The sequence below is a fragment of the Thermothelomyces heterothallicus genome, assembly GCF_042370625.1.
Source record: "Thermothelomyces heterothallicus CBS 202.75 unplaced genomic scaffold P884_scaffold_2, whole genome shotgun sequence".
In the NCBI taxonomy this organism is placed as follows: Eukaryota; Fungi; Ascomycota; class Sordariomycetes; order Sordariales; family Chaetomiaceae; genus Thermothelomyces; species Thermothelomyces heterothallicus.
The window spans coordinates 1,408,879-1,421,212 of record NW_027192563.1 but is presented as its reverse complement, the minus strand read 5'-3'; the positions used below and the strand labels follow the sequence as shown (position 1 = coordinate 1,421,212).

At 57.5% G+C, this 12,334-nt stretch overlaps 5 protein-coding genes across 5 annotated transcripts; 2 read left to right on the top strand and 3 right to left on the bottom strand.

Annotated features, from left to right (window-relative positions):
- Positions 1-825: 825 nt before the first annotated feature.
- P884DRAFT_53564 (uncharacterized protein) lies at positions 826-1,563 on the top strand. The gene has a single exon (XM_069445953.1). It carries the CDS (start codon positions 1,053-1,055, stop codon positions 1,515-1,517), a length of 465 nt encoding a protein of 154 aa, XP_069301254.1. The 5' UTR covers positions 826-1,052; the 3' UTR covers positions 1,518-1,563.
- A 162-nt stretch (positions 1,564-1,725) lies between these two features.
- P884DRAFT_296780 (uncharacterized protein) lies at positions 1,726-2,626 on the bottom strand (the record flags this gene model as incomplete). Its single annotated transcript, XM_069444445.1, has 2 exons — positions 1,726-1,959; positions 2,591-2,626. 2 exons carry the CDS (start codon positions 2,624-2,626, stop codon positions 1,726-1,728), a joined length of 270 nt encoding a protein of 89 aa, XP_069301253.1.
- Positions 2,627-3,863: 1,237 nt separating this feature from the next.
- On the bottom strand, positions 3,864-5,410 carry P884DRAFT_327078 (Quinolinate phosphoribosyl transferase). Its single transcript, XM_069445512.1, has 2 exons — positions 4,326-5,410; positions 3,864-4,251 (listed from the first exon to the last, which is right to left on the bottom strand). Exons 1-2 carry the CDS (start codon positions 5,140-5,142, stop codon positions 4,175-4,177), a joined length of 894 nt encoding a protein of 297 aa, XP_069301252.1. The 5' UTR covers positions 5,143-5,410; the 3' UTR covers positions 3,864-4,174.
- A 613-nt stretch (positions 5,411-6,023) lies between these two features.
- On the top strand, positions 6,024-7,649 carry P884DRAFT_274895 (regulator of chromosome condensation 1/beta-lactamase-inhibitor protein II; the record flags this gene model as incomplete). Its single annotated transcript, XM_069442783.1, has 2 exons — positions 6,024-6,731; positions 6,795-7,649. 2 exons carry the CDS (start codon positions 6,024-6,026, stop codon positions 7,647-7,649), a joined length of 1,563 nt encoding a protein of 520 aa, XP_069301251.1.
- A 1,548-nt stretch (positions 7,650-9,197) lies between these two features.
- P884DRAFT_327076 (Aspartate/glutamate/uridylate kinase) lies at positions 9,198-12,166 on the bottom strand (the record flags this gene model as incomplete). The annotated part of the gene is made up of 2 exons (XM_069445511.1): positions 9,327-12,166; positions 9,198-9,253 (listed from the first exon to the last, which is right to left on the bottom strand). Exons 1-2 carry the CDS (start codon positions 11,902-11,904, stop codon positions 9,198-9,200), a joined length of 2,634 nt encoding a protein of 877 aa, XP_069301250.1. The 5' UTR covers positions 11,905-12,166.
- Positions 12,167-12,334: the final 168 nt, after the last annotated feature.

The window sequence follows — 12,334 nt, the reverse complement described above, 5'->3', positions numbered from 1 at the left end:
TGGCCGGCGTTGGAGTCGGAGTCACTCGGCCGCCCTGCTGAAGACGGCGTGGGGCACCGGGCCTGCTAAAAATGACAAGGTTCAGTGGGGGGCGCTCCGCCACGCAGGCCGCTGTTTCTGCGGCTTTGCGACTCCGAGCCTGGCATGTCAGGTAAGCAAGCGCCGAATCGGCTCGGGAGAGGTCCATCCGGACTCGAATTTCCGTCGGCGTCGCGATTCACATTTAGTGCTATCATTATTAAGCTTTCAATTGTCCCATGCCAACCATGATGCTCCCGATAATCGGATCTTCTGGCTCGAACCGAGGAACAAGTCGTAATGCCAATTGATGAAATGCCAACCAACGCGACAAGTTTGAGCCGAGGCAGCGTGGCCTTGACTGGCATCCTTCATCACCACCAGAGCGAGGCGAGGAGAGTACCTACAACGTGTAATCTCAAACACCGAACGCCCGTTTTCTTCTGGCTGCAGAGTTGCAAATTGTGGGCACGAACGGGCTGTGTTAGCTTACCCGGTGACCCCATCATGCAGCTCGATGTCTACTGCGATACGGAAATGCGCCGGCTATAGTCTCGGTCGCCGTCAGCACCCTCAACATAACGCCTGCGTCCGAGTGTTCGAAGATTGCGGGGAAACCCATCGTTAGCTCCGCGAGTGTCAAGCGAGCGCGTGACGATGGGTTTCTGCACACTCCGTACACGGCGCCGGGACTTCTGAAATTCGAGCTGCCCAGCTCTCCCACAGTCATCGCGTGTGAAGCAATGCAGACCAAGAGCAAGGGTTTAAGTGTTGGGGGGGGGGGGGGGGGGGTTGACAGCTCGTTAGTCGAGGGTGCGAAAAAAAGTCTTGCGCCCAAAAAGGTCGAGTACCCCTATTGTTTCGGCGGCTCACATTCATCCCAGCCGTAAACAAGCAATCATCATCAGGGGAGAGAGGAAGCATATCTCCCTCCGAGGTGCCCAGCCAAGGCTCGAGAGCCACCAAAAACCGAGAGGACCGGAAGGGGGGGAGGGGGCTTCCGATGCCCATGTGGGGAAGTTCTCTGCCATCATATGATTTTTGCACTGGCAGCTCTCGCTACGCGCGTACGAGTTGCGAGTTCTCCTTCGATCAGGGAGGTTGAGACATACCACGGAGTTTTGAGTGGAAAGGGGAGGGTCATCCACTTGGTCTATTCCTGTTCATGTGTTTGTTGCTCCTCACGACGAGGACGCTCCGGGAATGGATCGGTTGATCATATTACATTAACAGAGCTACGGCGTGAAATATATAGCCAGAGCCGAAGGGAGATGGACATACTTATATGTAAGCATGCGTCCCCTTTCCCCTTTCCCCTCTCCCCTCTCCAGCCCTCTTTCTCCAGCCCTCTCTTTCATGGGACCTCCTTCCATTCTTCCAACGAGTACTCGCTGACGAACATCTTGATTATTTCCGACTCTCACAACGTGCGGTGGTCAACTCCAAGGCTCCAGGCCCGTCTGGCTCGAGAACGGCCCGTGACGGATGGACGCAGATAGACCTCATTCAATCGGCTCTCGCATGCCCTGGGAAGTCTACAATAGTCAGCGGATACAGCTGTGACGGCAGGATCGGTCCCTTACGGAAAAGCTTACCTCGGAACGTCCGCTATGTGTGTTCCCTTTCCATCCCGGAGTGGCCAACATAACTGCGCGGTTCTCTCCCGCGCAAACGTATCGTACACACGAAGGAGATTCTGCCTCCCCGTTAGCCCCGTGCTGCCGCTCTGGGGTTTCCGTTGGTATTCGGGAACGGCGTGTCGAGTTCCGGGCCCAGGGCGGCCGCGATCTTGTCCTCGGCCGCTGCCGTGTGCTGCCGGATCGACTCGGCCACGTCCGTCGTGTGGTCCTCCCGCTTCTGCCGCTCGCTCTGGGCCGCTTCGACAAATAGTCTGGTCCAGTATTGGGAGTCTTGTGCGTCCTGGGCGTCCATCGTGTTTGACTGAGGAGTTGGCGTGTGTGTGCGGATTGGGACTGGGTGATGGGTTCAGGAGGAGGCGGCAAAGAACAGGACGATGAGATGTAAGTAGCCTGGGCACGAGAAACGCTTGGGGTTCCTGCGAGGCAAATAAATGCGCAATGGGCGTCGGCGTGGTTGAGCGGAACAGGATGCCTGGGCGGCCAGCTTCATTAATACTAAAGAAGAGAGGCGAGTAGCGAGCTGGGCTCCTCGAATCCGGACACTTCCCCGGCCCATTTTTTGAACACGATCAGCCGCGTGCTTCTCCTGCTCCGCGGGAATTTCCATGCCGGGGAAGAGGGGGATGGCGCTCGCACTTGGGACAGAGAGTTACGAGTCCCCGAGAGGCCCCAGGTATACAGGAATGTGCGCGCAAAAAGAAGGGGAGCCGGTCCTTGCTCCCCCATCCCGTTTCGCCCCGTCCGTTTCGCCCCGTCCCGTTTCGCCCCGTCCCGTTTCGCCCCCACCCCCCCCCCCCCTTCCTTTTGTCAACCACATGGCGACAGGGATTTGGGTGAGGAGCGGTGGGCAATGATAGCAGCGCAACGCAAGGGTCCCATTGGGCCATCTGTATCAAGAGCTGCGGCTAAGGCGTCCACCATGCGGTCCTTACCGAGCAAGCCGCGCCTGAGATGGCGACATTGGACATGGTGTGAGACTGCAGGGGGTTTTTCGGAGAAAGAGGGAGCTTCCGTTACACGTCCAATGTATATCACGTGGGTAAAATGTACGTATGTACACGCATACTGTACCTATCAAGGAACACTCGGTGGGCTCTGCGACGGCGAGTATACACTACACGTATGTATGCACATTCATTGCCCAGGATCTCCAATACACCTAATCTGTGCCGCAGACTCCTCCCGCTTAGGTGGGAAGTTGGTAGTTATGGCTCTGAAGCGCTACCAGTGAAAGAAACCTGGGCCTTGGTGAGGAGGGTATAGCACCCGGGATCCGGTGTTGATAGTACGAAAGGCCCCTTGCACTTTGCGGCAGTGTTTGTGCGAGTACGGAGTCCATCTCCCAGATCACAAGGCTACCTAGCGGTGTTCTCAAGTCTCAGACCACAGGCATGCTGTAAGAGGGGGGGTGATAGGGGCTGGGCAGTCATAAGTCTTGCAGAGTGGTGTACGTATGTACGTACTTATAGGCTACGCTTCATGTGCGCTGGCACGAGGTCCTGCATCCTACCCACATCATCATCACCATCATCATCATCATCCCACATCCGCTACTGGGCGTTATGGTTGAGTAGTTGCTGTCAAACCTGCCAATGCCGGGTTTGTCATGCCGGGTTGCGAATCCTTCGATTGACGTTAACTAACAGGGATCTTTCGAGGCACGGCCGGGGAAAAAAGAAAGAGGAGGGGAGCCCGCGCCGCCCACCGCAGCCACAGTGCAACACCCCTGCCGAAACGAGAATCAGAGGCTGAAAGGTTGGGGTGAGGAAGTTAGGAATGAAAAGAAAGAATCTCTTGTCCTCTGTCATCAGACCGGGAAATCTGGGGCTGGCGTTCTGTCGTACAATCGCTAAGTCGATGAGCAAACTAACCCAGTAGATAGAATTTAGTACCACTTGAGTGTCAAGATTTCACCCAGAGCATTGCCATGAAAGCAGCGAGCACTGCATGCTTCTTATTACCGGTGACTACTAAGATTTGAATTCTCCCGAGTAAATATAAGAAGCATGAAACTCGACGGCTGCAGCGAGAGTCATAACGGTCGAGAACTTGTTTTACGGAAGGAGGCTAGAGGCTGCTGCCAGTCAGTCAGCTCGGTGCTGTGCCAGGGGCCGACGTACAATACAGGGGGTCTGTAGCGTACGGAGTAGTGTATAACTACGCTCAAGGCCTGATCGCTTGGTTGCCACGTGGGCGTCCCTGGTCGCCAACCCCTGCGTCCGTTCAGAGATCACGATGCCGCAATCTGAGGTTACACTACGGATACTCAATGTTACAGGTGCATGCAGCCAAGAAGCAGCGGTGAGCAAGGGGAATTGCCCGTTGCCGATGCAGCTCACCACCTACACAGTACAACTGACAAGGCTCTTCAAACCAACCCATTGATAAACTGCGGAGATTCGTGTTTTGCTTTTATTGACCCACAGCGAGGGGCAGCCCATGTTACGTAGGGCGCATAATAATCCCTCTTTCTTTGCCCAGTTGCCGGGTGTATCTTCCCTGGCCAGTCCCTGTTCTCACACATTGATCTTGAGAGAGAAGTCGACGTGGCGTACACCCTGGTGAATGGAGCTTGTCGAGAGAATGTCGACATCTGCGAGCATCGTCAGCCAATCCACGCCGCCAAAAATTCCCCTCGTACGGGAACGGTTGGTGGCGAGAGCTTACCGTTGCAGATGTAGAGTTCAGCATTATCCTCGCTCAGCCCCCCCGAGACCTCGAGCAGGAACTGCTTTTTCCCCTTCCACTTCTCCTTGAGGCTCCGCGACGTGGCCTTGACGCCTTCTCCGGTGAAATTGTCGAGCATGACGATATCGGCGCCGGCGGCAATGGCCTCGTCAGCCTCCTCCTCGCTTTGTACCTCGACCTCGACCTTCAAGCTGAATCCCCCCGCAGCCTTGGCAGCCTTCACTGCCTGGGTGATACTCCCGCGGCTCCACACGTGGTTATCTTTGAGCATGATCATTGTGCTCAGATCCATCCGATGAGTATCGGCGCCGCCGACCAGCATGCCGTACTTCTCCACGAGCCGGAAGCCGGGCGTCGTCTTCCGCGTGCCTGCCAGCGTGCCCTGCCAGCCGGCGCTACGCAGGTTGACCAGCAGCCTGCGGCTCATAGTCGCAATGCCAGAGCACCGCGCCAAGATGTTGAGGGCCACCCGCTCGCCCTCCAGGATGCCTCGTGCGGGGCCCTTGACAATCGCCAGCGCCGTCTTGTCACCGTGCGACTCGATGTGCGACCCCTCGCGGGCGTGCCATTCGACCGTGCACCCGCATTGGGCGAACACCTCGTTGAAGAAGGGGACGCCGGCGAGGATGCCGGATGACTTGCCCCAGAGCGTCGCCGTGCGTGGGTGATCGCCAACGACGAAGCCACCCACGTCAAAGGAGGGCGTGTCCTCGGCGAGCCAGGCGGTGACCTGGGACTTCCACGAGGCTGGGAGGAGGTGCTCTAACGAGCCGTGATCCAGAGGAATTTCAATCATGATGTGCGCCTTTTTATTTCGTATTGGGCCGCTCCAGCGATGATGAGAGAGGGATGGCAATCTAAACAACCGTTACGGTATCGGATGCGTTGCGTACAAATGGCGTCTCTGACTGACTCGATCCCAAGGACGACCGAGTTCCGGTTGGGCGATTGTCGAGACCCAGGGATTGTGCGTAAGCTGGGATTCCAATCGAACTCTCGAACCAGACGAGAGCGAGAGGGTGAGCCTTGTCCAGAAGCTCCTCAATTGGCTAGTAGGAAAAAAAGGTAAGGATGGTAAGGTAGGCTGAACGGGGGAAGTGCAGTGATCCGACGAGTCTCAGCAACCAACAGCGTCAATTACATTTTTCCCAAGGAGCGAGGGGCATGGAGGGGAAGGAGGGGCATCTGCGGCGAACCCCCACGGCAATCCATGGGTCTGTGCCGGCTCCATCCATACTCCCCCGCGACTTTCCGTTCGTGGATACCTCACTTACTACGGAATACAGTAAGCAGGAGGCACCTGTGTGGAAGCAGCAACAGCTCCACACACCGCAGTCCCCACCGTGCGTGTAACTTACTGCCTTTACCTACTGCGAGTAAGTGATATAAACGCATTCCCGTTCCCAACCCGAAGGTTTCGTACCAAACTTCGCAACCTGCCACGCAAACAAGTGTTTGGTAGCACCAGAACGCGGACAAAGACGGGATTAAATGTGGAACAATTGTCCGCCTGTTGGAGGCGCAGCCACAACCCATGAGCAGGCACAACCAACACTTTTCAGTCATTCCTTGTAACAGATGATGATCTCTGCCGTCTGAGAGCTATTACTGTATACTTGTTCCGACCATTGGTCACTCACCACGTTTGGACTGCTTTTTTACCGATCGGAGAGGGTTATGGCACTAGACAAGCCGAGTGCAGCTGCGAGGGGCCGTAGAAACATCCTCATAAAGCGGCCAAACGCAACCGACGCGGTCGACGGGACCGACAGGACCACCGTGTCAGAGAGCCGAGTAAAGCGACGAAAGACATGCGCTATTGCCGGAGATCCCATCCAGTCCAAAGCTGCCGAACATGCGCCGTCATCATCGTCTCGGAGCCAGACGGCAGGGCGGCGACCTAGCAACACGTCGCCCATCCTCCTCAACCGCAGACCTACCGAGCCTCTGAACATCTATGTCCTCGGCGCCAACAGCGGCGGCGAGCTTGGCCTCGGACCCTCGGTCAAATCCGGGAACGCGGCAAACCCCCGTCTGAACCCGTATCTCTCCGGTCCCGTCGGCGTTGTCCAAGTCTCACTCGGTGCCATGCACGGCGTCGCTCTCACGCTGGACAACAAGATCCTGACCTGGGGAGTCAACGACCATGGCGCTCTTGGCCGTGACACCGCGTGGGAGGGTAATCTGGTGGATATGGACGACGACCGCAGCGACGACGACGATAGCGAGGACGAGGGCGAGCTCAACCCAAAAGAGTCCACCCCCACACCGGTCGACATGAGTGACGTGCCGTCAGATACCATCTTCACACAAGTGGCGGCAACCGACAATGCCACCTTCGTCTTGACCAGCACCGGTCGTGTGTATGGATGGGGTACTTTCAGGGCAAGCCGCTAATATCCCGCCGTGGTCCCGAAGCCGGCCGGCTGTGCTGACATACTTTGGTAGTCGGAGGACGGGAAACTGTCATTCACCCCAACAGTCCGGGCACAGTCTCGCCCGGTCCTCATACGCCAGGTCGAGAATATCATCAAGCTTTGCTGCGGAAGCAATCATGTCATGGCTCTGACCGCCGATGGCTTCGTGTACACTTGGGGCCGGGGCACTGATGGCCAGCTCGGTCGCCGCTTCTCCTCCCGGGTCGTGGATTGGAACAAGCAAGGACTCATCCCGCAGAAGGTCGCCGGGCTGAAGGACATTGTCGAGATTGGCAGCGGCTCCAATCACTCCTTCGCTGTCGACCGTGCCGGTCGAGTTTACGGCTGGGGTTTCAACAACGCGGGCCAGATCGGAGTCGTCGACGATGCTGGCGAATACGAATCGGCGTACGATTTTGTCATCACCGTGCCCGTCCCGAGTCTCGTACAGAGCTTGGAGGGCTTGCCGCGCATCAAACAAATTACGGGCGGCAACTTCCACAGCATCGCAGTTACGGAGGACGGCCGGTGTCTGACGTGGGGCCGCCTCTACTCGTTCGCTACGGGCCTCAAGATCGATGCCTTGCCACCGCAATTCGTCGTTCTGGACTCCCGGGGCAAGCCGAGCTTTCTCAGCGTTCCGACAGCTGTCCCCGGGCTCCCGGCCAGCTTCGTGGCAGCCGCAAGCGAACACAGCCTTGCGGTCACGGTCGACGAGAAGATCTACGCATGGGGCCTCAACTTGACGAAACAGATCGGACACAAGCAAGAGGAAGTCGAGGTTGCGACTCCCATCACCCACGACTCGGTCGCGGACAAGCGGTTTGTCTGGGTCGGTGCTGGCGCGCAGTTCAGCATGCTCGGAGAGCTTGCCGCTCCGAATTGACTGATTATCGGGGCGAAAGCTCCAAGCCAAAAACTGAGCTGCACATCGGACGGAGGATTACAAAGAGCGGAAGTCACAAGCTGAAAGGTGGTAGTGGGAGGGTGCCGCAGAAACCATGTTTACCTGTGCACCGGGCAAGATTATAAAAAGAATGGACGGTGAACAAGAAAAAAAATAAAATAGACAAAAAAGGAAAGAAGTAAAAAAAAAAAAAAAAAAAAAAAAAAAAAAAAAAAAAAAAAAAGAGAGAGAGAGAGAGAGAGAGAGAGAGAGAGAGAGAGAAGGTCGAAGGAGAAGAAGGAAAGGAGAATAAAGAATCGGGGGAAAAAAGTACGGACAAAAATAACTAGATCCGGGATGAGCGATGACACCGGGCAAAGGGGAGGAAAGGCGCATCTCGAGCAAATCTCGAACAGACATACCCACGAGACAAGGCAACGCGTCTTTCAAAGAAAGGAATCGGGGCTAACTCTATCCTACACTAGGAACGCAAAGACGTGCTCCCAGTGCGGCCATACTTCTTGGGGCCAGCCAGAGTAGTCTAGATGCGCTCAGAGTGCATCTCCGAACCTGGCGCCGCCCGGTAAGAATGAAAGCAAGCCGTCGTCGCTGTCACTAACTAACTGGTATCCGCAGGGTGCCAAGCGTTCCATCTCTAATAAGAATATTCGCGGCCTCTGGTCGCTTCGTGCCAAGTGTAATTATGACCGCCCGGTCGTTACCTTTGTCCAGTCGTAAACAACCACAGCCGCTCGATGTCGGCGCCGTCGTACATTCAGTGTCCCTTGAGACCTGACTCCGCAGCATCGCTAAAAAGGGCAGCGCGTATTATCTGGTTCGATGTCAAGGTGCTGTGAAGTCTCAGTGAGGTTTTGCAGTAGCCCCTTATCGTCGATACCTAGGGCTGGTGTCATTGAACGCCATCTTGCCTCTCGCATTCAACCATGTTTTTTTGACGACGTAAATGATGTATTCAATGATTATCAGTATTGTCCGACGTCGGAGGAGGTTTAGTATAGTCGCGGGAGCAGCTAGAGACGCGATGGTTCTGCACCCCAGCCTGGTGCCACGCTACGAAAGCCTCACCGCACCTTGTAATCATGCTCGGTCCCACACGCGAGGCGAATAAATCGCGTGGGTTAAACTTGAGCTTGCATCATCATCAAGAGTTTGCTCCTGTGAGTCGAGTCAAGGGTCGCGGAACTCCGCAACCCGCTTGGCAACGAGACGCCATTTAATGCAGAATTGAACCACGGAGAGATATGATCGACGCAAAAGGCCCCCGGCCTTGAGATTCCTCTTCCCCTTATATACAAAACCTACCGACTCAGTGACGAAACCCGAATCGTCTGTCCCATAGACGCAGCCGAAACCCGATTTTTGCGAAACAAACATATTCCCCGCCAAAACTCCGGAAGGAGAGAACGACCATATGAACAGAATAGGAGGGAACAAGAGACGAGCCTGCTAACGAGTGCCGATGTGGTATCGAAGCCCCTAATCGGCCCCCAGCAAAGAAACGCATATGTACTCTCTTGCAAGATCATTTTACATGACGGGAATACCTTCGTACTCTGCGTAACCCAGGGCGAGGTTCATGTTTTCTATTTCCCTGGCATTAGCACAACCGATACCGTACGCAACGGAGAGAGCGGATTGGTAGCAGGAGGAACTTACGCAAACACTGAGTGGCGGCGCCCTTGAGCAGGTTGTCGATGGTGGCGCACACGACGACACGCTTCCCGCTCTTGTCCACCTCGAACCCGCCAATCTCGACGCCGTGCTTGCCGCTGATGTTCTTGACCAGCGGCGCCTCGCCCACCACCTTGACCAGCTTCTCGCCGGCGTAGCGGTCCTGATAGATCTGGCGGATGTCGCGCGACGTCATGGTCTTGTTGAGCGGGATCGAGATGGTGTGGTGGATGCCGCGGAACCAGACAGCGACGTGCGGGATAAACGCCACCTGCGCGCCGAGCTGCGTGCTAACCTCGCGCTCGTGGATATGGCCCGTCAGGCTGTACGGGATGATGTTATCCGTGAGCAGGTTGACGTCGTTCTTGGGAGAAGGTTTAGTGCCGGCGCCCGAGTAGCCCGAGACGCCAAACACGTGAGGCATGCCGCCGAGATGGGGGACAAGGGGAGCGATACCGAGCTGGGCAGCCGTGGCATAGCAGCCGGGGTTAGCGATCTGGGTGGCCTGGGTGAGGTTCGCCCTAGGAACGAGCTCGGGGAGACCGTAGGTCCAGGTATTGTCGAAACGGTAGTCTGCTGACAAGTCGACGATGACGCTCTTATGGTCCGAGCCCTTGCGGCCCTCGTACACGGCCTCGACGAATGGCTTGCAGACGCCGTTCGGCAGAGCCAGGACCCAACAGTCGATTTCGCCCCGCCGCTCCATATCCCGGACGTCTTCGGGGCTGAGATTCTCGTAGATGACGTCTCGCTTGTTGTACCCTTCGAGCTTGGTGCCCGCAAGCTCGCGGGAGGAGACATGGCGCAGATCCATGTTCGGGTGAGAGTCGAGCAAGCGGATCAGCTCCTGGCCGGTGTAGCCGCGGGCGCCAATCAATGCCACCCTGGCGGGCTGCGACTTGGATGCGTTCTTCTTGCCGATCGGGGGGTTGGGGTTGGTCTGGGTGACGTAGCTCCTCCGAGCGGTCTGGCCAGAGGTTGGCGCCGAGAGGATGGGGCGGCGAGCGAGCGTGGAATAGGCACGGGCCTGCTGGGCTACCGGCTTGGCCCCTTTCGTGGCGGCGCGCTGCAACCGCGACTCGAGGTTGGAGTCGCCAAGCATGGCACGGCCATGCTCCGTGAAGTCCTTCATCAACCGCACCACCTCCTCGCCGTTCTCGATCCCGTACCAGAACATAACACTGCCGTTCCGGGTGATGCTGCCATCAGCCTTGTCGAAGAACCACCCGAGGTTCTCGTCATCCTCCCTCACGGTCCAGACAAGCTGGGGGTGCTCCTTGCGGAGGGCGGTGAAGATGTTATCGGCGACGTTGGTCAGCCACCCAGACTTGGTGATAGTCAGGGTGGCAAGGGTAGCCTGGCGGCCGTTGCGCGCCGGCAAGACGATGGCAAGGGCGTTCATCGGCCCGTCGTAATACGCCTTGAAGTCGTTTTCCCGGAGGAAGTCGAGGTACTTGTCAACGGTGGCCCGGGCATCGGGGCCCTCCCGGTCGCGAATCAGCACCTCCTTCAGGGCGTCCAGGTCCTTGAACTCGGACAGGCTGGTAGCCGAGAGCAGCTTGTTGCCGCGGCGGATGAGCGTGCCGGCCCCAGAGTCCGTGAACAGTTCCTTCTGGAGCTCGCCAGGGTGGATGATGGCGACACTGGTAGCGCGAGGCAGGGTATCCAGCAGCTCCTTGATCTCCTTGATCTTCAACCGGGTGCCGTACTTGACCCATGACTGCGACATGAGGTAGTCATACTCCTCGTCCAGGTTGATGGCCGAGATCCTCTGGCCCGCAGCGTCGAAAAGACCACCCTTCTCGGACAGGTAGACGACCTTGAGGGGCTCCAGGGCCCGGGCCAGCTCGGCAGCAGCGACGTCGGCATTGACATTGAGGATCTGGCCATCGTCGGTCTCGGCCATGGAGGTGAGAATCGGAAGATAGCCATTGTTGATGGCCGTCTCGATGGGCTTCTTGTTGACGCTCGTGATCTTTCCGACAAAGCCCCACTTGTCCTTGTCAAGATAGTCCGCCCTGAACATGCCGGTCGTCAGGGGCTGGGCATGCACGCCCTTCTCCTCCAGCTTGTTCACCAGGTTGAGGTTCTCCTGGAGGAACAGGTCGCGTGCGACACGCAGAGTCTTGGAGTCGGTCACCCGGATGCCTTCCTCAAACTGAGGCTCGACGCCGGCCTGCTCGAGCAGGGTGTTGAGCTGGGGCCCGGCCCCGTGGACGATGACGGGATAGAGGCCGACGGCGTAGAGGAATGCCAAGCTAGAGCACAACTCGTCCAGGTAGTCGGTCAGGATGGCACCGCCGACCTTGATGACGGCGAAGCGCTGCGACGAAACGGAGGTGAAGAGCGAGAGGTACTGCTGAACTTCGCGCTTGGATCCCACAGACGACAGCGTCTGCACGATCATGCCCCGGGTGCTGAGGTCGATGGATCGGGCGGCAGAAGACGAGAAAGGTCTCGCTCGAAGAAGGGAAGCAGGCACGGTGGCGAGGCGCGACCGGGGCAGGCGGCGGACGCTGCGGCGGGCGCCCGCCCTCAGGGCAACAGCACAAGCGGAAAGCATCCTGGGGAAGCTGACGGTCGGTTGGGGAGAAATTCGAACAGTCGAGCTGCTTTGGCTAAGGAAACCCGAGCGGTGTGCGGCAAGATGGTGTTGACACCTCGCGACGAATCGGAGCTACCTTGCACTCGGCTGGAGCTGGACCTCGGATGAGTCAATAGCGAGCGGACCACCTACCATTGACGGCGGAGAAGCCAAGGGAGCAGAGACGGAGGAGCGGCGGAGGCCCTGCCGAGAGTCAATGGCACGAGGTCGAGGCCGGAGGTAAAGCCGGAGTCGGTGGTCGTCCCAGGGCTTTTTTGAATGTAGGGGCCTGGCAAGTGTCGGTCAAGCGGTGGTGGAGGGGCAACCAAAGAAAAAAAAAAAATTGACACCGAAACCCCCGAAACCGCTTTCGCAGAGGGGGGACGGGACTGGTCCAGCATGCCGAGCC